General features: G+C 45.5%; 1 protein-coding gene across 2 annotated transcripts in view; it reads left to right on the top strand.

Moving 5' to 3' along the window:
• Window positions 1–23,124, top strand: part of CMTM8 (CKLF like MARVEL transmembrane domain containing 8) — a 67,098-nt gene that overhangs the window by 26,317 nt on the left and 17,657 nt on the right. Inside the window, exon 2 of one of the 2 annotated variants that reach the window (XM_066584486.1) lies at window positions 20,944–21,117. The exons of the other annotated variant lie outside the window; for it this stretch is intronic. Within the exon in view, the coding sequence (XP_066440583.1) occupies window positions 20,944–21,117 (174 nt within the window). The remainder of the gene's footprint in view (window positions 1–20,943; window positions 21,118–23,124) is intronic. 2 annotated transcript variants of the gene reach the window in all.

Genomic DNA, 23,124 nt, shown 5'->3' with positions numbered 1-23,124 from the left:
CTAGTTGCATTTTCCCACAATACATGAAGTCGGTTCTCACGCTATTCTGTGGTTTCTTAAGCCTTTAATGTCCTAGCTCTTTCCCGCTCCTTCTTAAGTCATTGGTCTCGTTGTTTGCTTGTCTCCCTCGCTCGTAGTAATTTTATTCTATAACTGGACTAGTCCAATAGGTTTCTGTTTTTGTGGAGGAATTCCAGATCCCTCATACATCCATCGCATGGGCCAGAGTGTTAAGGCAGCAGAAATGCAGTCCTAAGCTCGCGCTCACAACCTGAAGGTTGCAAGTTCAATCCCCGCATGGTTCAGTTAGCTGACTCATCCTTTTGAGTTCGGTAAAATGAGCACCAAGCTTGGTGGGAGGGTAATAAATAAATTACCTGAAAGTGCTGCAGAATAAGTTGGCGCTATACAAATAACAAGAATAATTCATTTTATTTTTTTTAATTAATCACCATGCTAAATCACAAAACATCTTATTTTACCATAGGTTATACAATATTTCTCGTTTTTTGAAACTGCACCAAAAACTATTGTACATAGCAACCAATCATCATTCCAACTGCTCTCGTAAATTGAAAGCGTGCTGTCTGTGATTGGTTACTATAAGATGAACGACTGCCCGTGTACACAGACCAATCAGCGTTTGACTTTTATTCTTGCAGAAACTGAACGAATCACCATTCGTCATTCAAGCGTTACCGGCATTTACACTCAACCATTAGTGGTCAGCTTCAGCGAGAATCTCAATGATTATCATAAAGCGGCTGTGAACATGTTTGTGTCTTGATATTGGTTGCACTACATAAACGTGGTAGTCCGGTACCGCCGGGGTACCACATGATTACTCCTACATGGATACTAATAAGGCCATCAGCCCTCGCTCATATATTAGGAAGGAATAATTCATATCCGGATAAAATAATTTTGTGTAGTAATAACTTGGCTCATTGATTAAATATGTTCAGATTGGTTTTAATAGAATAACAATTAGAGTCACACGCTTCTAAAGCGAAGTATAAAAATGATTTTCTGGCAATTAGATTTTTTATTGCAGTTAATAATCCCTCTTGGAGGAGACAGTGGTGGTAAATGACGGGGTACTCCTGTAGTGTTCTCCGGGGTAGGCAGTTAGTTTATTGTATATGTTGCAATTATTGTTTGTTAATGACCTTCCAGGTGCAGGGATGATTATATGGCTGTTATGATGTGCCCTCAGGAGTACAACAAGCCATACACAGCGTGCGCTCATTCGCTTTAGAAAGGCAATAAAACTCATGGCTGGCACACCGGGTATTAAATAAAATGTTCAAGTATTGTAGCAGCTCTGAAATAGAAGTACCACAATAAAAGACAACGTAGAATGGAAAAGTTGGCATGTTTTGGCTACAGTTTGGTTTGGTGCTCAAAAGACATGCAAGATGGTAGGTAGAGTGGATAGATATCACTGTATTTTGTGCCTTAGGGCTCATTCACATGAGCGTATGCGTTTTTTTCCGTTCGCTTTTGCGTGATGTTAATTCGAATAATTGGACAATTTTTTGCAATCAAGTCTTGAGCTTAATTAGTGTTTTCTCATCCATTCACATGGCTGGGTGCGACTTTTTAGCGAAAAAATACGTCGCAGCCCAAGAGTCCCTTGCTCGGCATAAATCCTTGGAATGACTTTAAATGCCTAAATAGAGGCACCTGTAATCTTTTCCCTGCACTGGTTGCTGCTAAACTGCCTCCCCCTCCCTTTTTTTCCAGGTCTCATTGGAGCTGCCAGCATATATTTGTCAAAAGACAGATCCAGAACTATCCTTAATGGCCGTGCGAAAAAGCACCCATCGATTTGGGTCACATATGCTTTTTTTTTTTATGGTGCTATGTTTTTACGTGCACCCAAATTCGCCCATGTGAACGAATGCATTGGAATTAGAGATGAGCGAGCATACTCACTAAGGGCAATTGCTTGAGCGAGCATTGCCCTTAGCGAGTACCTGCCCGCTCGAGAGACAAGGTTCGGGTGCCAACACGGGGGAGCGGTGAGTAGCGACAGTCAGCAGGGGGGAGAGAGGGAGAGAGAGATCTCCCCTCCGTTCCTCCTCACTCTCCCCCGCAGCTCCCTGCCCGCCGCCGGCACCCGAACCTTTCGTCTCGAGCGGGCAGGTACTCGCTAAAGGCAATGTTCGCTCGAACAATTGCCCTTAGCGAGTATGCTCGCTCATCACTAATTGGAATCCAATGCCTCAGATGGTCGTATTTTTCGGTTTAGTGTGAAAACTCAGCTACATAGCCACGTAAAAACACATGAATAAAGCCTTAAGGTGCGTTTGGACAAAAATTTTATTGTTCAAACGAGCGAACGTGAATGACAAATCGTTCAATTTGAACACGAGTCAATGACTGAATGAGAATCGTGCGCTTCGCGTACGCCGTTAAGTTGATGCAGAAATAAAAGTCATCGTTGGCTCCTTCACTTGTCATTTAGTTTAAACACTTCTCGTTCAGTGTTTGACATAGGGAATGTGAACACCAAATGAAAAGTGAACGATTCTCGTTGAACTGGTCAACAATTGAATCTGCCTGTCTAAATTGTTGCTGTGTGGAATCCTACTGCTCATTTGTTCAAATCCTAATCAGAATGTCTTGAGCGTGCGGCGAAAAAAGCAAGAGTATTGCGGATAATGGGCCTACTAAGGGCAATGGCACTTCTGAGAGTTGTGTTGCTAGTACAGTGGTAATCAGGTAACAAAAAGACAAAGAAGAAGAAAAAATGTAAGACTACTTCCCTGGGGACTAAGATGAAGTTGTTGAAGATGATGGCGAAGAAGGTGAACAATAGTGCATGGTTCTAGAGGGTGGGAATTTGTCAAGTTGACTAAAGTAGAACATTCTCGATCTACAAGGGCAAGGTCTAAGCAAAGGGTGAAAGAGATGAGGCAAGCAAGCAGAGAAGACTTGTAGAAGAAGCGGCAAGGTTGTGTACTCTTGCAAAAGAGGTTGACGGGCTATTGGCAGAAGAGAAACCAAACATAGGTCAGAATCAGGAAGCATCGTGAATGAAAAGTTGGCTGCCGTCAAGTCACGAAGTCAGAGGCTGAGATAGCCTTGACGAAGAAGGTAGCCGAGAGTGAGGACCTCAAGAGATTAGCAAAAGATGACACTGATCAATAAAAAGCACTGGAAGGGCGAACTGCACAACACAAGCAAAATATGGAAGAGAAAAGTCTGATATTGCAACAAATCTCTGAGAGGGGAAGGCGAAGGATGGTGAATGAGTCTGTAAGACGCAGGTTATGAATGGTGCATTAGCGGATGTATGGAGGCGACACAAGTTTTTACAGCACACGACAAAACTTTTACAACACCTATGATACACGTGGGGTCACTCCACAGGAAGGTAGAATTACTTTTAACATTGCAAACCATTCCGAACCAGTACAATGAGCCTAGTGTCCATCGACTACAGCTTCTTAACACATGGACAACAGGATATGGTCTCCTATGGTCCTTCAGGGACCTTCTGATACAGGGGCAATGATGGTGACCTCCACTCATGGACCTTTGCTCCTGATCGTCTACTCCGGCTTTGTCTGTAGTGTTTTGTGGCACACGTGGCTCTTCATCCCTCAGGCATGCACTCTTCTGGCTGGACTCTGGACCCTGCTTTCTGTAACCCATTAGGGTATACACCTCAATGTCTGTTCCTCTGTGGCAGTCTGTAACTCGGTCCCACCACGCTGGTTTAACACTATATTCTACATTTTTGTATGGCTTTCTGCAGCTATGCTGGTTCCACAGCTTATCCTTACTTTACTTATGATCCTACGTGGGAACATGTATTTTTAAATATATATATGTATTTTATTGTGAAAGGTGGTTATTATTTCATTGTGATGTTAATTCTTTACTGGTCTGCTAGGGTCATGTAAAATACTGTAATAGAGGAGTTAAGAACATGACCTTTTTTATTCATTTTTCATTTGCCTTCATCACACATGGATGAGATTCTGTTTTAATTATAGTTATTGTGTTTTTCCTGTTAAAATTTTTGGACGAAATAATAGTCTTTAAGTGAACACATTCCTGTAGAAGTGGCTCTGGAAATTTGCATTTCAATTTGGCTAACAATGATATCATCATAGTAGCAGGTCCTTTTAATGTTTTTTTTATATTTGTTTAGTTTCTCTACAAAATATAATCTGTTTGCTCCCCCTAGTGGTAAAACATGGAAGTTTAACTTCTGCAACATCACACTGTAGCTAATGTAAAAATTGATTTCCATTCTGATATAATCATATTCCTATTTTTTTTGTAGGAAAAGTCACTTAACCCCTTAAGGACCAGGCTGTTTTAGTCCAAATGGAACAGGCACCTTTTAGGGATTTTACCTATATGGTGGTTTTGCAGCCCTACTTTTTTTCAGCTACCTAGTTTTATTAGGGGTAAAATGCTAAAGAAATATTTTTTTTAACTTTTATAGTTATTTATTTTTAAAAATTAGCATAAAGTACAGGAATGGGTTCCTCATTTTGTTGTGGACGTTTATATATAACTTGTATAGACTCGGATTACAAGGCACATATGGCTACAGTTTAGGTTGGCATCAGCGGTAGGTAGTTTTCTTTTTTTATATATTGTTTTATTTTATTCTGAATTCTGTTTACCTATTGTTGTAATGGTATTATTGTATCTTGATGCCACCGAAGCTAGGGGTTCAATGGAGGAACGCCCCTGTCACACCCCTAGCTCCTGATTGGCAGATTGCTAAAGGTCCTTGAAGGTCCTAGCAGCATCTGCAGTGATCATAGCCTGTGCTGGAGGGTAAGGGTTAGGGGTCATTTTTGCTGGTAGGCTTACATTATTAGCTCTACATGCTCCCATATCTATTAGTCATCTATTTTAACTTGGGAAAACATTTTAAAGCATTATTCTACTAAGACGGAGATGTGATTGTAGGTAATCTTTATGTTCCCAGCAAGAAAAACCACGTAATCTTGTAGATATGATACTTTTTAATGGCTAACAAAAATATATGATGTTATAGCAAGCTTTTGAACCTCTCAGGTTCTTTGTCAGGCTTTGTAGGTAATCTTTATCAGGCCTTAGTCACACGGGTGTTTTTTCGCGCGATTTGCGGATCGCATGACGGATGCGCATCCGCAAATCGCGTGACCGATGCCCCAAAATTGCCCAAAAATCTGCTCCTAGCCGTGTTTCATTAGAAACGGGCCGGAGCTGTCCAGCGCATTGCATTCAATGGAGCCGGCAATACAGCTGGCTCCATTGAAAGCAATGCGCTGCGGGCGAGTGCGGGATGAATTGTCGGGAAGGGCTTAAATATATAAGCCCTTCCCTGCAATTCATCCAGAAATGTGTTAAAATAAAAAAAAAATATATACTCACCTTGTCCCGGCAGCCGGAGTACAGCGCGGCCGTCCTGCAGTGGGTGTGAAGGGGGTGTGACTCAAAGCTGCCCCTGATTGGCTCAGCCTGAGCCAATCAGAGGCAGGTCTCACTCACACAGATTCATGAATGGGTGTGAGTGAGACCTGCCTCTGATTGGCTCATGGGTGTGAGTGAGACCTGCCTCTGATTGGCTCAGGTTGAGCCAATCAGGGGCAGCTTTGAGTCACACCCCCTTCACACCCACTGCAGGACGGCCGCGCTTTACTCCGGCTGCCGGGACAAGGTGAGTGTATATATTTGTTTTATTTTTACACATTTCTGGATGAATTGCAGGGAAGGGCTTATATATTTAAGCCCTTCCCGACAATTCATCCAGCGCTGTCCGGCAGCCCACTGCTTTCAATGGAGCCGGCTGTATTGCCGGCTCCATTGAATTCAATGGGCAAATATCGTTCTTCTCTGCCACAGCTGTTACAGCTGTGGCAGAGAAGAATGATTTGTCTTCTATATGTTCTCAATGGGGTCGGCGCTGCTGCCACCGGCCCCATTGAGCGCGTATAGAGAAGAGAACAGGAATCGCAGATCGCAGATAGGTGCGATCCGCGATTTCTGTTCTATAATTTATCGGACGAGCGCATAAAAAGCGCTCATGTGTCCGATACCATTGCAAAGCAATAGTTTTTAACAAAATCGCCGGACGCATGCGCAAATCGCGCGAAAAAACGCCCGTGTGACTAAGGCCTCACTCTTGCTCATCTCTTTAAGTTACTTATTGAGACCACCGTGCAGTTCAGGTACACCCCCTGCTGAAGGAAAGCCTTCTCCCACTCAGACTCTCTGAGCTCTCCCTTTAGAAATTGGGAAGAGCGTTCATGAAACACTGATCATAGGGAAAACTGTGTATATGTTATATAAAGGCACAGAAATGGTGCGATTAATTTGCATTTCAAATAATACCAGAACATGATGAGTAGAGGAGTAAATACTTAATTAATCCACTGATAAGGGATGTGAAAGTTTTATGGTCTATGGTGTTGGAGGGTCACCAAACCGGTGTGTTATCTCTGCTCCAGATTTCTCATATTCTCCATGGTAGCGTGAAGCTGCTTGAGATGCATATGCCTACATTGAGAGTGTAAAAGATGGTTATAAAAACTTGTAGTCCCAAATTCTTCTATGACATTGAGATTTGCAGTTGCTTTTAATATAGTAACCTTCATATTCTGTGTTGTGTGAGTGGCTAGAAAAATACTCAGCCACGGGTAATTCTGTCTTACTTAGCGAGGCAGAGGTCTCATCATTACACAATTAAGTTTCTGTCCTGTTTCTCCAACATAGAGCCCCCTCTATTGGACATTTACTGCACAGGATCAGGTACACAACATCAGACATGGAACATGTGAATGTCCCCAGGATCTTATAGTCCTGCTGTGTGTTGGGGATCTGTATCCTGTCCGCGCTCCTTACATTACAGGGATAAGTTCCTTTTTGTGTGTTGGAGGGAAATGCACTCCTGATTATAAAGGTTATCAAATTTGCCTGTAACATAGGAGGGGGGGGGGGATTCAGGAATATGGTTTTCACATGGTCATCCTTGTGTAGGGTATGATGGAGTTTCTTTACAGTTTTCTTCCGTATATCTAGCTGTGAATTGTAGGTCACTACTAGAGGTACACGACCGATTTCTTCCTTCTCTGTGTATTGGAGTAGTTGACTTCTGGGCATCCTGGTGGCTCTGGTGATTTGGTCATCAATTGAGGTGGGATGGTAGCCCTGATTTAAAACTGTCCTTTTAGGATAGTTCATTTTGTCTGTTGGGTTGGAGCAGATCCAGTTGTATCTGATGACCTGGCTGTAGACAATGGAATTTTTAATATGTTTGGAGTTGAAACTGTCCCATCTGAGGTATGTGGGCCAATCAATAGGTTTTCAGTACAGGGATGTCTGTATTGAGCTGTTTAAAATTGTTATGGCGGTGTCCAAAAAGTTGATTTCTGGATACGAGTAGCTCAATGTCAGGTTTATGGTGGGTTGTCATAGAATTTTATTAGTTCCTGTTCAGAGTTGGTCCAGATGATTATGAATCAATGTCATCAATGTAGCAGAAATAGTTTGATGGAGCCGGAGGCCATGAAGTCATTCTTTAGTTCTGATATGAAAAGGCTGGCATATTGCGGTGCCATTTTACTGCCTATGACAGTTCTGATGAGCTGAAAGCTTTGCCTTTGCCAAAGGAGAAGTAGTTGTGTTTGAGGAGGAGTATTGTGAGTTGTTATATCGATTCAGAAGAAATCCCATTGGCCTCAAGGTGTACCTGTGAGGTGGTTAGTCCATGCTTGTGTGGGATGTTAGAATATAAGGATTCCACATCCATGGTGGCCAGGTTGGAGCCATCGGGCAGGGGACCTATGGTTGACAGTTTGTTCAGTAGGTCGGTGTCCTACAATTAGTCTGTTGTATTTCTCACCAATGGTTTAAGGACAACTTCTACCCATCTTGAGATTCTTTAAGTGAGGGTTCCCACACCTGAGACAATTGGCCTCCCTAGGTTGGCAGCTTTGTGTAGTTTGGGAAGCATGTGGATTATTCCAACCCTAGTGTTCCCTGGTATCATGGCCAAATGTTTTGTGGAATCCACAGACAGACTTCTGATGGCTCTTTTCAATTCCCTCATATATTTTTGAGTTGGGTCATGATCCAGTTTGGTGTATTATCTGGTGTCCATCAGCTGTCTGTCTGCTTCTTCCATGCAGTCTGATGTACTGATGAGGACTATAGCACCACCTTTATCTGCAGGCTTAATGTGATGTGTGACCCCCTGCTGTGTAGCTGTTCTAATCAAGCTGCTCAGTCTCCTCTCTATACCCTCCCTAGACTCATCTCATATGCTAGGAGAAGTGATCAGCCTCCAGTTACAGATAGTAGAATACTGGAGCCTGAATGAGTAAGTAATCCACTAATAATCCCTAAATGTAAAAGACTATCATCATTGCTGAGATTAAATGTTTCATTGCCCTAGACCACCAGGGATCCTGGTAGAAACCTCTCATTGATGTAGGCCACCAGGGTTACAGTCTTTATCCATTTAACTACCCTAGACCCATTAACTAACTTAGCTAATTAGTTGCCATTGTATAGCAATATTTACTTGCTACTCTTTAGATTGCCCTGGTTTACGGGCAACATACAGCAGATTCATTGTTGGCTCGTTCAAATGAGAAATCATTCAGAGCCATTTAGTCTTTCACATTCGCTGTATAAGTCAATAAGAAGGACTAAATGAGTGCTGTTTAAATGAACGATAAGTGAACGAGCCAACGATGATTTTCATGCCTGCATAAAATGAGCGACGAGTAGAGATGAGCGAGTATACTCGGTAAAGGCAATTACTCGAGCGAACATTGCCTTTAGCGAGTACCTGCCCGCTTGAGATGAAAGGTTCGGATGCCGTCGCGGGGGAGCGGTGAGTAGCGGCTGTCAGCAAGAGGGAGCGGGGGGGGGGGAGAGATCTCCCCTCCGTTCCTCCCCGCTCTCCCCCGCAATGTTCGCTCGAGCAATTGCCTTTATCGAGTATACTCGCTCATCTCTAACGACGAGCGAATAGTGAAGTTATCGTTTGTTATTCAGTTGTTGGCATGCGTTTAGACTGAACGATTATCGTTCACTTTCGCTTGGTTGAACAATTTTTCAAACAATAATTGCCCCGTCTAAGAGCACCCATAGTCACAGATGAGGACCCGGAGGAGAAGGCAGAAGCAGTTTTTAACTGGTAAGAAAAACGCTGCAAAAATAATCTTGGTACCTGAAGAAAAAAATATAGGGCCATAAAACCACCACATGGGTAAAATCCCTGAAAAGTGTCTGGACCAAAACACCCTAGTCCTTAAGGGGTTAATTTCCAGAAATTTCTGCAACAAATTAACCACGTGTAAATATACCTTAATAGTTATTGATCTGTATAGTCAAAAGCACTGTTTAGGCTGCCTGTCCACGGGCGTTGCGGAATATCACTAGTGATATTCCGCTACCCAGGAGCAAGGGAGAGAACTGTCAGTTCTCCATGGTGAGCCTATCTGACAGATAGGCTCACCACGGAAAATAGTGGCATGTCACGGCATGCCGCGATTTGCTGCCCGCGAGCGGAGAATCGCTAGAATTCTCCGCTCGTGGACAGGGGGGCTGCGCTTTCCATAGCAATGCTATGGAAAGCGTTCACTGCGTTCCCCCTGGCGGGACTATCGCCATGAGGATCGCAGTGCACAATTGCCCGTGTACAGGAGCCCTTAAGGAAAGAAAATTGCTAGCGACCACCATGTTCCCTTCACGTTAAAGGCAGGAATAACAAAGGAACCTCTTTTCTGTAGGAACTGAACAAAAGTCCCCGTCTTAGGAAACTGAAGCACTTATGACTTGAGTGATAACTACATGTAAAATTTTAGTTATGATTTCAATAAGCATTAAGTAGATCCAATATGTTAACATTATTTGCCTATAAATGTGCAGTCAAAAATTCCTAAGAAGTGTCCTTTGAGTGCTTTTGTAGAATAATAATTATCTCAACATTAAGTAAGTAAGAGGCCTGAGCCAAAAAAATGTAAATGATAAATATTTGTTGCGTTGGCTCAATGGCTCACACTAATGTTATGTTCTGGCGTTCATATGCTGATCTTGTATTCACACGGGTTTCCTCCAGATACTCTACATTCATCTCACTTTCTTGATTTAAATAGATGATGTTAGAACAAGCATCTGTTTGTTTGCATGTCTGCAATAATGAAAAGGGAATTGTGAGCTTCACTTTGGACAGTGATGACATTCTATAGAGTGGAGAATAAATGGGTAACAAAGAAAATATTTCTATAGTAGTATTGTGGCTGAAGGATAAAGAATAGAGATGAGCGAGCGTACTCGGGAAAAGCACTACTCGCTCGAGTAATTTGCTTTATCCGAGTATCGCTGTGCTCGTCCCTGAAGATTCGGGTGCCGCTGCGGCTGACAGGTGAGTCGCAGTGGGGAGCAGGGGAGAGCGGGCGGGAGAGAGGGAGAGAAAGATCTCCCCTCCGTTCCTCCCCGCTCTCCCCTGCAGCTCCCCGCTCCGTGCCGGCACCCGAATCTTCAGGGACGAGCACAGCGATACTCGGATAAAGCAAATTACTCGAGCGAGTAGTGCTTTTCCGAGTACGCTCGCTCATCTCTAATAAAGAAGTATAACACTCACCATGTATACTAGTGGTCCAGAAGTGGCATTCAACCCCCTGCTGTGTGGCTCAGCACAGAAATTCTGACTTAACATATTATGTTAGCCTGAATTATATGGACATATGTCTTCTTTAAGCCTATTAGTCCCCCCAATGTTGATCCAGAGGAAGGCAAAAAACCCAATGAAGTCAAAGCCAATTTTACTCAATTAAGGGGAAAAAATCCTTCCTGACTCCAATCCAGCAATCAAAATAATCCCAGAATCACCAACCCTTCTGTAGTAATTAGTGAGTATTATATCCAATATTGTAACACTCAAGAAAAGCATCCAGGCTTTTTTATTGAAGTCCTCAGGCAGAGAGTTCTACAGTCTCAATGCTCTTACAGTAAAAAATCCCCCTCTATGTCAGTGTAGAAACCTTCTTTTCTCTAGACGTAGAAGGTGCCCCCCAGTTACTGTCACAGTCCTGTGTATAAAAAGATTGGGTGGAAGATCCCTCTATTGTCCCCTGTTATATTATACATAGTTATTAGGTTGCCCCTCAGCTGTCTTTTTTCTAAACTAAATAACCCCAATTTTGATAACCTCTCTAGGTATTGTAGTCCACCCATTCAATTTATTACTTTAGTTGCCCGACTCTGAGCCCACTCAAGCTCTGATATATCTTTCTTGAGTACCAATGTCCAAAACACAATATTTCATGTGTGGTTTGACCAGTAATTTATAAAGAGAAAAAACAATGTTCTGGTCATGTGCCCGGAAGGGGCTAGTGGGGCATATGCCCTGGGCGCAGTAAGAGAGAGGGTGCTAGCATTATCACATAATGATACAGGTCTAGCAAGTCCAACCTATAATCCTACTGTGTTAAGCCTGACAGACAAAAACTCCCATGAGGTGGATGTGTATCGCTTCATTTTGGGGGGAAATTCCTTCCTAACTACAATTGGCAATCAGAATAAATCCCTGGCTCAACATCCCATCTCTAGAAATCAAGTTCCCATAAATTGTAATATTATATCTTCCAAGAAAGCAATTCAGACTATTCTTGAACTTGTTCAGTAAATGTACATTTTGTAGCAAAGAGTTAGTAGTCTCCTTGCTCTTACAGAATCCACATATGTTGGTGAAAGTGTCTTGCATGTAGACGTAGAGGATGCTCCCTCTATATGGTTACAGGCCTAGGTGTAAAAAAAAATTATTGAACTGCCCATGCACCTATTTGTACATTGTAGTTACAATAGATTGCCCCAAAGTTGTATTTTTTCCAAACTGAATAAGTTATCTTAATGGTGAAGTCCACCCTTTTCCTTATTTACTATGGTCGCCTCCTCTGCACTCGCTCTACTTCAGCTATGTCTTTCTTATATACAGATGCCCATATGACCACATGAACTGGCAATGTACATTATTGGTTTTATGGTTATCCTAGCCGTGAAACAGTGCCAGTTTGAATAATATCTAGAGATGAGCGAACACCAAAATGTTCGGGTGTTCGTTATTCGTAACGAACTTCCCGTGATGCTCGAGGGTTCGTTTCGAACAACGAACCCCATTGAAGTCAATGGGCGACCCGAGCATTTTTGTATTTCGCCGATGCTCGCTAAGGTTTTCATGTGTGAAAATCTGGGCAATTCAACAAAGTGATGGGAACGACACAGCAACGGATAGGGCAGGCGAGGGGCTACATGTTGGGCTGCATCTCAAGTTCACAGGTCCCACTATTAAGCCACAATACCGGCAAGAGTGGGCCCCCCCCCCTCCCAACAACTTTTACTTCTGAAAAGCCCTCATTAGCATGGCATACCTTTGCTAAGCACCACACTACCTCCAACAAAGCACAATCACTGCCTGCATGACACTCCACTGACACTTCTCCTGGGTTACATGCTGCCCAACCGCCCCCCCTCCCCCCCACAGCGCACACCAAAGTGTCCCTGGCCAGCCTTCAGCTGCCCTCATGCCACACCACGCTCATGTCTATTTAGAATTGCGTCTGCCATGACGAGGGACCGCAGGCACACACTGCAGAGGTTGGCACGGCTAGGCAGCGACCCTCTTTAAAAGTGGCGGAGCGATAGCCCACAATGCTGTACAGAAGCAATGAGAAATAGAATCCTGTGCCACCGCCATCAGGAGCTGCACACGTGGGCATAGCAATGGGGAACCTATGTGCCACACACTATTCATTCTGTCAAGGTGTCTGCATGCCCCAGTCAGACCGGGCTTTTTAATTCATAGACACAGGCAGGTACAACTCCCTATTGTGAAGTCCCTGTCGACCCACAGCATGGGTGGCTCCCTGGAACCCACCGGCGGTACACAGAAATATCCCATTGCATTGCCCAACACAGCTGAGGTAGTAATGTCGTGCTTAATGCAGGTGGGCTTCGGCCCACACTGCATGCCCCAGTCAGACTGGGGTTCTTTACAAGTGGACACATGTAGGTTAAACTCCCTGTGGACCCACTGCCTGGGTGGGTGCCAGGAAGCCACCGGCGGTACATAGAAATATCCCATTGCATTGCCCAACACAGCTGAGGTAGTAATGTCGTGCGTAATACAGGTGGGCTTCGGCCCACACTGCATGCCCCAGTCAGACTGGGGTTCTTTAGAAGTGTACAGATGTATTAAAAACTCCGTGTGCACCTACAGCATGGGTGGCTCCCTGGAACCCACCAGCGGTACATAAAAATATCCCATTGCATTGCCCAACACAGCTGAGGTAACGTCAGCTGTAATGCAGGTGGGCTAAAAATTAATTTGATTACACTGTAGGCGAGGGCCCACAAAAATTGCTGTATCAACAGTACTAATGTACATCCCAAAAATTGGCCATGGCCAGCCAAGAGGGCAGGTGAAACCCATTAATCGCTTTGGTTAATGTGGCTTAAGTGGTAACTAGGCCTGGAGGCAGCCCAGTGTAACGAAAAATTGGTTCAAGTTAAAGTTCCAACGCTTTTAAGCGCATTGAAACTTATAAAAATTGTTCAGAAAAATTATTTGAGTGAGCCTTGTGGCCCTAAGAAAAATTGCCCGTTCAGCGTGATTACGTGAGGTTTCAGGAGGAGGAGCAGGAGGAGGAGGAGGAGGAATATTAGACACAGATTGATGAAGCAGAAATGTCCCCGTTTTGGATGGTGAGAGAGAACGTAGCTTCCATCCGCGGGTGCAGCCTACGTATTGCTTACGTATCGCTGCTGTCCGCTGGTGGAGAACAGAAGTCTGGGGAAATCCAGCCTTTGTTCATCTTGATGAGTGTTAGCCTGTCGGCACTGTCCGTTGACAAGCGGCTACGCTTATCTGTGATGATTCCCCCAGCCGCACTAAACACCCTCTCCGACAAGACGCTAGCCGCAGGACAAGCAAGCACCTCCAGGGCATACAGCGCTAGTTCAGGCCACGTGTCCAGCTTCGACACCCAGTAGTTGTAGGGGGCAGAGGCGTCACCAAGGATGGTCGTGCGATCCGCTACGTACTCCCTCACCATCCTTTTACAGTGCTCCCGCCGACTCAGCCGTGACTGGGGAGCGGTGACACAGTCTTGGTGGGGAGCCATAAAGCTGGCCAGGCCCTTAAAGACTGTTGCACTGCCTGGGATGTACATGCTGCTCGATCTACGCACATCCCCTGCTACCTTGCCCTCGGTACTGCGCCTTCTGCCACTAGCGCTGTTGGCTGGGAATTTTACCATCAGCTTGTCCGCAAGGGTCCTGTGGTATAGCAACACTCTCGAACCCCTTTCCTCTTCGGGAATCAGAGTGGGCAGGTTCTCCTTATACCGTGGATCGAGCAGTGTGTACACCCAGTAATCCGTCGTGGCCAGAATGCGTGCAACGCGAGGGTCACGAGAAAGGCATCCTAACATGAAGTCAGCCATGTGTGCCAGGGTACCTGTACGCAACACATGGCTGTCTTCACTAGGAAGATCACTTTCAGGATCCTCCTCCTCCTCCTCCTCCTCAGGCCATACACGCTGAAAGGATGACAGGCAATCAGCCGGTGTACCGTCAGCAGCGGCCCAAGCTGTCTCTTCCCCCTCCTCCTCATCCTCCTCATGCTCCTCCTCCTCCTCCTGTACGCGCTGAGAAATAGACAGGAGGGTGCCCTGACTATCCAGCGGCATACTGTCTTCCCCCGCCCCCGTTTCCGAGCGCAAAGCAGCTGCCTTTATGGTTTGCAGGGAATTTCTCAAGATGCATAGCAGAGGAATGGTGACGCTAATGATTGTAGCATCGCCGCTCACCACCTGGGTAGACTCCTCAAAATTACCAAGGACATGGCAGATGTCTGCCAACCAGGCCCACTCTTCTGAAAGGAATTGAGGAGGCTGACTCCCACTGCGCCGCCCATGTTGGAGTTGGTATTCGACTATAGCTCTACGCTGTTCATAGAGCCTGGCCAACATGTGGAGCGTAGAGTTCCACCGTGTGGGCACGTCGCACAGCAGTCGGTGCACTGGCAGCTTAAAGTGATGTTGCAGGGTGCGCAGGGTGGCAGCGTCCGTGTGGGACTTGCGAAAATGTGCACAGAGCCGGCGCGCCTTTACGAGCAGGTCTGACAAGCGTGGGTAGCTTTTCAGAAAGCGCTGAACCACCAAATTAAAGACGTGGGCCAGGCATGGCACGTGCGTGAGGCTGCCGAGCTGCAGAGCCGCCACCAGGTTACGGCCGTTGTCACACACGACCATGCCCGGTTGGAGGCTCAGCGGCGCAAGCCAGCGGTCGGTCTGCTGTGTCAGACCCTGCAGCAGTTCGTGGGCCGTGTGCCTCTTATCGCCTAAGCTGAGTAGTTTCAGCACGGCCTGCTGACGCTTGCCCACCGCTGTGCTGCCACACCGCGCGACACCGACTGCTGGCGACATGCTGCTGCTAACACATCTTGATTGCGAGACAGAGGAGGAGGAGGAGGAGGAGGAGGAGGGTGCTTTAGTGGAGGAAGCATACACCTCCGCAGATACCACCACCGAGCTGGGGCCCGCAATTCTGGGGGTGGGTAGGACGTGAGCGGTCCCAGGCTCTGACTCTGTCCCAGCCTCCACTAAATTCACCCAATGTGCCATCAGGGAGATGTAGTGGCCCTGCCCGCCTGTGCTTGTCCACGTGTCCGTAGTTAAGTGGACCGTGGCAGTAACCGCGTTGGTGAGGGCGCGTACAATGTTGCGGGAGACGTGGTCGTGCAGGGCTGGGACGGCACATCGGGAAAAGTAGTGGCGACTGGGAACTGAGTAGCGCGGGGCCGCCGCCTCCATGATACTTTTGAAGGACTCCGTTTCCACAACCCTATACGGCAGCATCTCAAGGCTGATGAATTTTGCTATGCGGACGGTTAACGTTTGAGCGTGCGGGTGCGTGGCGGCGTACTTGCGCTTGCGCTCCAACAGTTGCGCAAGCGACGGCTGGACGGTGCGCTGAACTACACTGCTGGATGGGGCCGAGGACAGCGGAGGTGAGGGTGTGGGTGCAGGCCAGGAGACGGTAGTGCCTGTGTCCTGAGAGGGGGGTTGCATCTCAGTGGCAGGTTGGGGCACAGGGGGAGAGGCAGGGGTGCAAACCGGAGGCGCTGAACGGCCTTCGTCCCACCTTGCGGGGTGCTTGGCCATCATATGTCTGCGCATGGTGGTGGTGGTGAGGCTGTTGGTGTTGGCTCCCCGGCTGAGCTTTGCGCGACAAAGGTTGCACATCACTGTTCGTCGGTCGTCAGGCGTCTCTGTGAAAAACTGCCAGACCTTAGAGCACCTCGGCCTCTGCAGGGTGGCATGGCGCGAGGGGGCGCTTTGGGAAACACTTGGTGGATTATTCGGTCTGGCCCTGCCTCTACCCCTGGCCACCGCACTGCCTCTTGCAACCTGCCCTGCTGATGCCCTTGACTCCCCCTCTGAAGACCTGTCCTCCTGAGTAAGCGTTGCACACCAGGTGGGGTCAGTCACCTCATCGTCCTGCTGCTCTTCCTCCGAATCCTCTGTGCGCTGCTCCCTCGGACTTACTGCCCTTACTACTACCTCACTGCAAGACAACTGTGTCTGATCGTCATCGTCCTCCTCACCCACAGAAAGTTGTTGAGACAGTTGGCGGAAGTCCCCAGCCTCTTCCCCCGGACCCCGGGAACTTTCGAATGGTTGGGCATCAGTGACGATAAACTCCTCTGGTGGGAGAGGAACCGCTGCTGCCCAATCTAAGCAGGGGCCCGAGAACAGTTCCTGGGAGTGTTCCCGCTCCTGAGCAGGTGTTATTGTAGTGGAGTGAGGAGGCTGGGAGGAAGGAGGAGCAGCAGACAGAGGATTCGGATTGGCAGCAGTGGACGGCGCAGAACTGCGGGTAGACGATAGGTTGCTCGAAGCACTTTCTGCCATCCAGGACAGGACCTGCTCACACTGCTCATTTTCTAATAACCGTCTCCCGCGTGGACCCATTAATTGGGCGATGAATGTGGGGACGCCAGAAACGTGCCTCTCTCCTAATCGCGCAGCAGCCGGCTGCGACACACCTGGATCAGGAGCTTGGCCTGTGCCCACACCCTGACTTGGCCCTCCGCGTCCTCCGCCGCGTCCACGTCCTCTAGGCCTACCCCTACCCCTCAGCATGCTGTATTACCAGTGATTTGATTTCACAGGCAGGAAATAAATTGGCGCAAGACTGCAGGCCAAATATAATTTTTTCCCTTTTTTGAAAACGAAAGGCCCCACTGCCTCTAGTGAATGAATAATCTAAGTTTAATAACTGTGCTGTTTTCCTGCTAATGTGTCACAGAACGTGAGGGTAGCAGAGTTATTAACTGTGGCAGAGCAGGTATTTTTTTTCCCAATTAAGGAAAGCAAATGGCGAAGCCAGGAGTAAAACGTAGCTGGGTGCGTATGATTTTTACAGGTTGCACACGCAGCCGACACGTGTCCACCGGCGTTAGGACGGACAGAGGCAGGACAAATAGAATTATTTTCCGTTTTTTTGCACCAAAAGGCAGCACTGCGTATATTCTATGAACATGAGAAGTTTAATAACTGTGCTGTTTTCCTGCTAATGTGTCACAGAACGTGAGGGTAGCAGAGTTATTAACTGTGGCAGAGCAGGTATTTTTTTTCCCAATTAAGGAAAGCAAATGGCGAAGCCAGGAGTAAAACGTAGCTGGGTGCGTATGATTTTTACAGGTTGCACACGCAGCCGACACGTGTCCACCGGCGTTAGGACGGACAGAGGCAGGACAAATAGAATTATTTTCCGTTTTTTTGCACCAAAAGGCAGCACTGCGTATATTCTATGAACATGAGAAGTTTAATAACTGTGCTGTTTTCCTGCTAATGTGTCACAGAACGTGAGGGTAGCAGAGTTATTAACTGTGGCAGAGCAGGTATTTTTTTTCCCAATTAAGGAAAGCAAATGGCGAAGCCAGGAGTAAAACGTAGCTGGGTGCGTATGATTTTTACAGGTTGCACACGCAGCCGACACGTGTCCACCGGCGTTAGGACGGACAGAGGCAGGACAAATAGAATTATTTTCCGTTTTTTTGCACCAAAAGGCAGCACTGCGTATATTCTATGAACATGAGAAGTTTAATAACTGTGCTGTTTTCCTGCTAATGTGTCACAGAACGTGAGGGTAGCAGAGTTATTAACTGTGGCAGAGCAGGTATTTTTTTTCCCAATTAAGGAAAGCAAATGGCGAAGCCAGGAGTAAAACGTAGCTGGGTGCGTATGATTTTTACAGGTTGCACACGCAGCCGACACGTGTCCACCGGCGTTAGGACGGACAGAGGCAGGACAAATAGAATTATTTTCACTTGTTTTACAAGCAAAAGGCAGCACTGCGTATATTCAATGAATAATAACTGTGTTGTGGCCCTGCCTATACAATTCTTTCCCTGCAGTATCAATGGAGGGTGGAATGCTCTGCAGAGGCGATTTTGAGAAGCAAAAAAAAATGCAGCACAGCTAACAGCAGCCTGGACAGTACTGCACACGGATAAATATGGCCCTAGAAAGGACCGTTGAGGTTCTTGAAGGCTACACTCACTCCTAACACTCTCCCTGCCTATGCAGCACTTCTGTCCCTAATGCCGGGTGCAACGGTCTGCAGAGGCGATTTTGAGAAAAAAAAAATTGCCACTGCTAACAGCAGCCAACACACAGCTATCAGTGGCCCTAATAAGGACCTTTGGGGGGTCTTGAAGCCTACACTAACTACCAATTCTTTCCCTACAGCAGCTCCGGTACAAACAGCACTGTCCCTCAGCTAACTCACCAGGCATCTGAGCCGAACCGCGGGAGGGGCCGACTTTTATGTTCGGGTGACACCTGATCTTCCCAGCCACTCACAGCAGGGGGGTGGTATAGGGCTTGAACGTCACAGGGGGAAGTTGTAATGCCTTCCCTGTCTTTCAATTGGCCAGAAAAGCGCGCTAACGTCTCAGGGAAGGAAGTGAAAGTAACCAGAACACCGCATGGTGTTCGTTACGAATAACGAACATCCCGAACACCCTAATATTCGCACGAATATCAAGCTCGGAAGAACACGTTCGCTCATCTCTAATAATATCATACTAGCATCAAATTTTGATTTATTATGCCTTCTGTGGCTCCCGGTCATCACAAAAAATGAATATGGCCCTAAAGGTACCAAAGGTTGGGGATCTGTGATCTATACAGTGCCTCTACTAAAAGGCAGAGTTGTCGATTTATATTTTTTCACTGTAAACATTAGCTTATCGGTTATTTGATGTTGAAAAATAAACATAAGCTCTGTTCACATTACTTTAGACTTTATATTTGGCAGGTATTTCAGGAAAATCTCCCAACATACAGCACACCCTGGACATAAAGCCTTGACAAATGCCACTGTGTACCATGCAGTGGCATATATTGTGAGAAGGGATAATCTGGTCACCTGATGAACAATGCAGCAGCTTCTGCAAGGAGTAATCCCTAAATCCTTGCGGGTGCAGTCGATAAGGATAGCAAAACAGTCCGGCAAGAAAGGCTGCTATAATTCTCTATTTCATTGAAGAATACATATTGGGGGCACGCTATCAGTCTTTAGCTTTACTATTATTCACTCTTCAATAAAAAGAGAATTTTAGACGTCGACTGGAGTGTTTGTTTTGCTATTTATACAGTTGCATATGTAATACACATGTTAGAAAAAAATATATATCACACAATATTTTTTTCCCAGTTTGGATTTGTAAGTGAGGCCTGCCTCATTTTACTCTCTAGCCAGTCACAATTAATTATTGTAATATATACTGTAACATGTACAGATTTTTTTTATAACATGGGGTCCTAGGTATGGCACTCTCTTGGAAATCGTTCGATCTCTAGTGGTTTATATCCCAGCACATATGCTAAATGTGTACACTGTAAGCAGTATGTATATAGCCTTGGATTGTTTGTCTTTTGCATTATGAAAGCTATGACTTCTAAAGTGACAATCCCCGAAAATGCCAGGAATCCTATCTAGAAGGCAATGTATGACTCCAGCACCTGCCTTGTTGTTACATTGCTATGTTTTGCCTCAACCAAGTGTTAGAGCTTTAATATTTGAACATGTGTGCAGTGGCTCTGGAGAACTGCATGGGATTATATTTAAAGTTTTGCTCAAATTAACAACATGACCACCAATTCCAGGATTGTCCTGTTGGTGCTGCTCTAATATTTCCTTTTTAATTCCTTAGTGATGGCCCAATAGTCTTTGCGCCACCATCCCTCTAGATACAGCGCGGGCGTCAGCTGTGTATTATAGCAGACATCCACGGCAATAGCTGCAATCGGCCTGATAGCGGCATTTAAACCCCCCGACCGATGTTTGGGGGTCCTGTACGCCCCCCCCCCCACCTCCTCCCTCTCTGCGGTAAGCCATGCAGGTGTCATGGCAACCGGGGGCCTTCTGAAAGGCCCCATTGCTGTCTTGGCAGACTGCCCATCAAACCGTCCCCGTGAGGTGGCTTGGTAGGCTGCTTGTCAGAATGCAGTATGATGTAATGCTATGGCATTACATCATACTGCAGGAGTGATCAAAGCATCGCTGGTTGTGGTCTCCTCTGGGAACTAAAAGAAAGTGTAAAAATAAAAACAAAGTTTTAATAAATTATTTTAAAAAAAGTAATACAAGTTTAAAAAAAAACTTTTGCCATATTTGCAATTAAAAATCTAAATAATGAAGCAAAAATACGAGTTTGGTATCGCTCTATCCGTAGGAGCTACGATTTTTGAAAAGGAGGAGGAAAAAACTAAAATGGAAAAAAGCAAAAAAGCTCCGTCACTAAGGGGTTAATACTATTAGAAACAAATATATTGTCATTTGATATTTTAGGATTAAATACAGAAAATTATTGAATCCACTTTACTTTCTGTTTCTCCTTTCTAGGTTTTTGGATTATTGGTCTGGGCCTTAATAGCGGGCTCTGAATATTTCATTTATCCTGCTTTTGGCTGGGTGATGTTTGTAGCTGTATTTTACTGGGTCCTCACCGTATTCCTCTTCATAATTTACGTTACAAGAGCAAATACCAAAATCACTAGAGTGCCATGGACGTTAGTAGTAAGTATATTTTTTTAAATGGTCAATAACTTTGCATAAATCAAAAATACAAGTAAATGTAAGAAACTTTGTGATATATTTTATTAGACAAAAATGTTTATTTTTCCATTTATCGGGCGCCTTTCCTCCTCTCCCTCCTAAACTCTTCACTCACTATGAAAAACTGCTAGAATCCATCTTGGTAGACAAAACAGACTAACAGCTCAATAACAGGTTAGATTACATGCTGCCCATGGAAATCAAAGGGAGAGTACAGGAGGAAAAAGGAGGAGATAGGTACACACAGACATGCTGCAGCTTATAGTAAATGTTTTACTGTCTCACAGCTACTTGAATCCAATCTAGACTACTCAGTACTTCTCTATAATGTCTTCCATGTTGCTGATTCTCTGTATATGAAAGACACAGATAGGTGAACAGATCCCCATTTCTCTGTGTGTGCAATGTATTGGAGACATCAGAGCAGCTAGTCTTCACCCACTAGCTCAGGGAAAATTGAGAATTAGAGATGAAGCCTGAAGAGGGTATGTGCACCCAGGCTAGTCCCTCAGCAAATATTTTCAGCTGCCTGGCCTGGTATTCTGACTTTGCATTGCAGCCTCAGTCAAGGCCACAGATGTTTCCCCCACTGCTTTGCTTTGCCTTTGACTAGTCGTACCTGTGCGATGCTTTGCAGTCCCTGGACAAAGCAAGCAAAGAACCATACATATAATGTTGTTCTGAGTGGTACACTCATCTCATCTCACTAGGTTTGAGATGCTAATATTTGCTGCGGTGGTCTAGCTTTCACCTGTAAAAAAATTGAGTTGACTTATAATACTGAGGAAAAATATATATATATAGTGGCCACCTATTTGCTCTCTCAGATCGCCATCTTGGCACCACATACATAAAGGCTCAGGACCACCAGATTACTTCAAATTCTGGCTTCCACCAGTTTTATTTCACACACAGCAAACACATACTGGAACATAACACGATTTCAGGGTTCCCAACCTACAGAGTCCCTGTCACTATTCCCCACCCAGGGTGTCTAGAGGACGTCCTCCTCTGTCAAACACGTGATGGGCCCTAGTCTGGTTCTCACGGGAGCTCAGGCTTCTAGTTCCTGATGCTGCTACCACAGCCTCTCACTTTGGCTTTCAGCCAACTTCCCCTTGAGTGTGGCAGGAACTGATACTTTTATCTCACTTCCTGCAACATCCACAGGTGTTCTCTCATTTACCTAGTGCCTGAGAGCCTGAATGCCTTTGGACAGGCCATTCTGTGAACAGATTTGTCATATATATATATATATATATATATATATATATATATATATATTGTATTCAGTGATTTTCGACAATAGTCAGCCCGTGCTGACTAATTATACAGGAAAGACTGAGATCAGTAGTTGAAGCGCACTCCCTGATGTGCAGGCAGGATTCCGGCGAGGACGCAGCACCAGCGACCATATTGTAAACCTGCGATGAACCATGGAAAAAGCTTGAGAATACCAAAAGAATATCTACATGTGCTTCATCGACTACATCAAGGACTTTGACTGCCTCGACCATGACAAGCTATGGCGCACTCTACTAGAGCTGGGCATATCGGCACATCTAGATCAAAAAGCCACTGTGAGAACACAGTATTGGAACACAGATTAGTTTGGGATCAGTAAAGGTGTCCGACAGGGCAGCATCCTCTCACCCTTCTTGTTTAACCTTTATGTGGAAGTGATCATGCGGAAAATGGACTTAGACAAATTGGAAAACCTGGTGAGAATAGGTGGCAGAAACATCAACAATTTCAGTTATGCGGATGACACAACTCTGCTTGCAGAAACAGAAGCCAGTCTGAAGCAGCTGATAAGTAATATTAAAACTGAAAGTGAAAAAATGGGACTCTGCCTGAATTTAAAGAAGACTAAAATTATGACAACTGTAAAAAATGGCCAAATTCAAATCAAAATCGACAATGAGGTCATAGAATGCGTGCGAGACTTCATCTTCCTTGGCTCAAAAA

Source organism: Eleutherodactylus coqui, chromosome 12, assembly GCF_035609145.1.
Source record: "Eleutherodactylus coqui strain aEleCoq1 chromosome 12, aEleCoq1.hap1, whole genome shotgun sequence".
Taxonomy (NCBI): Eukaryota; Metazoa; Chordata; class Amphibia; order Anura; family Eleutherodactylidae; genus Eleutherodactylus; species Eleutherodactylus coqui.
This window is presented reverse-complemented; position numbering and strand designations above follow the sequence as displayed.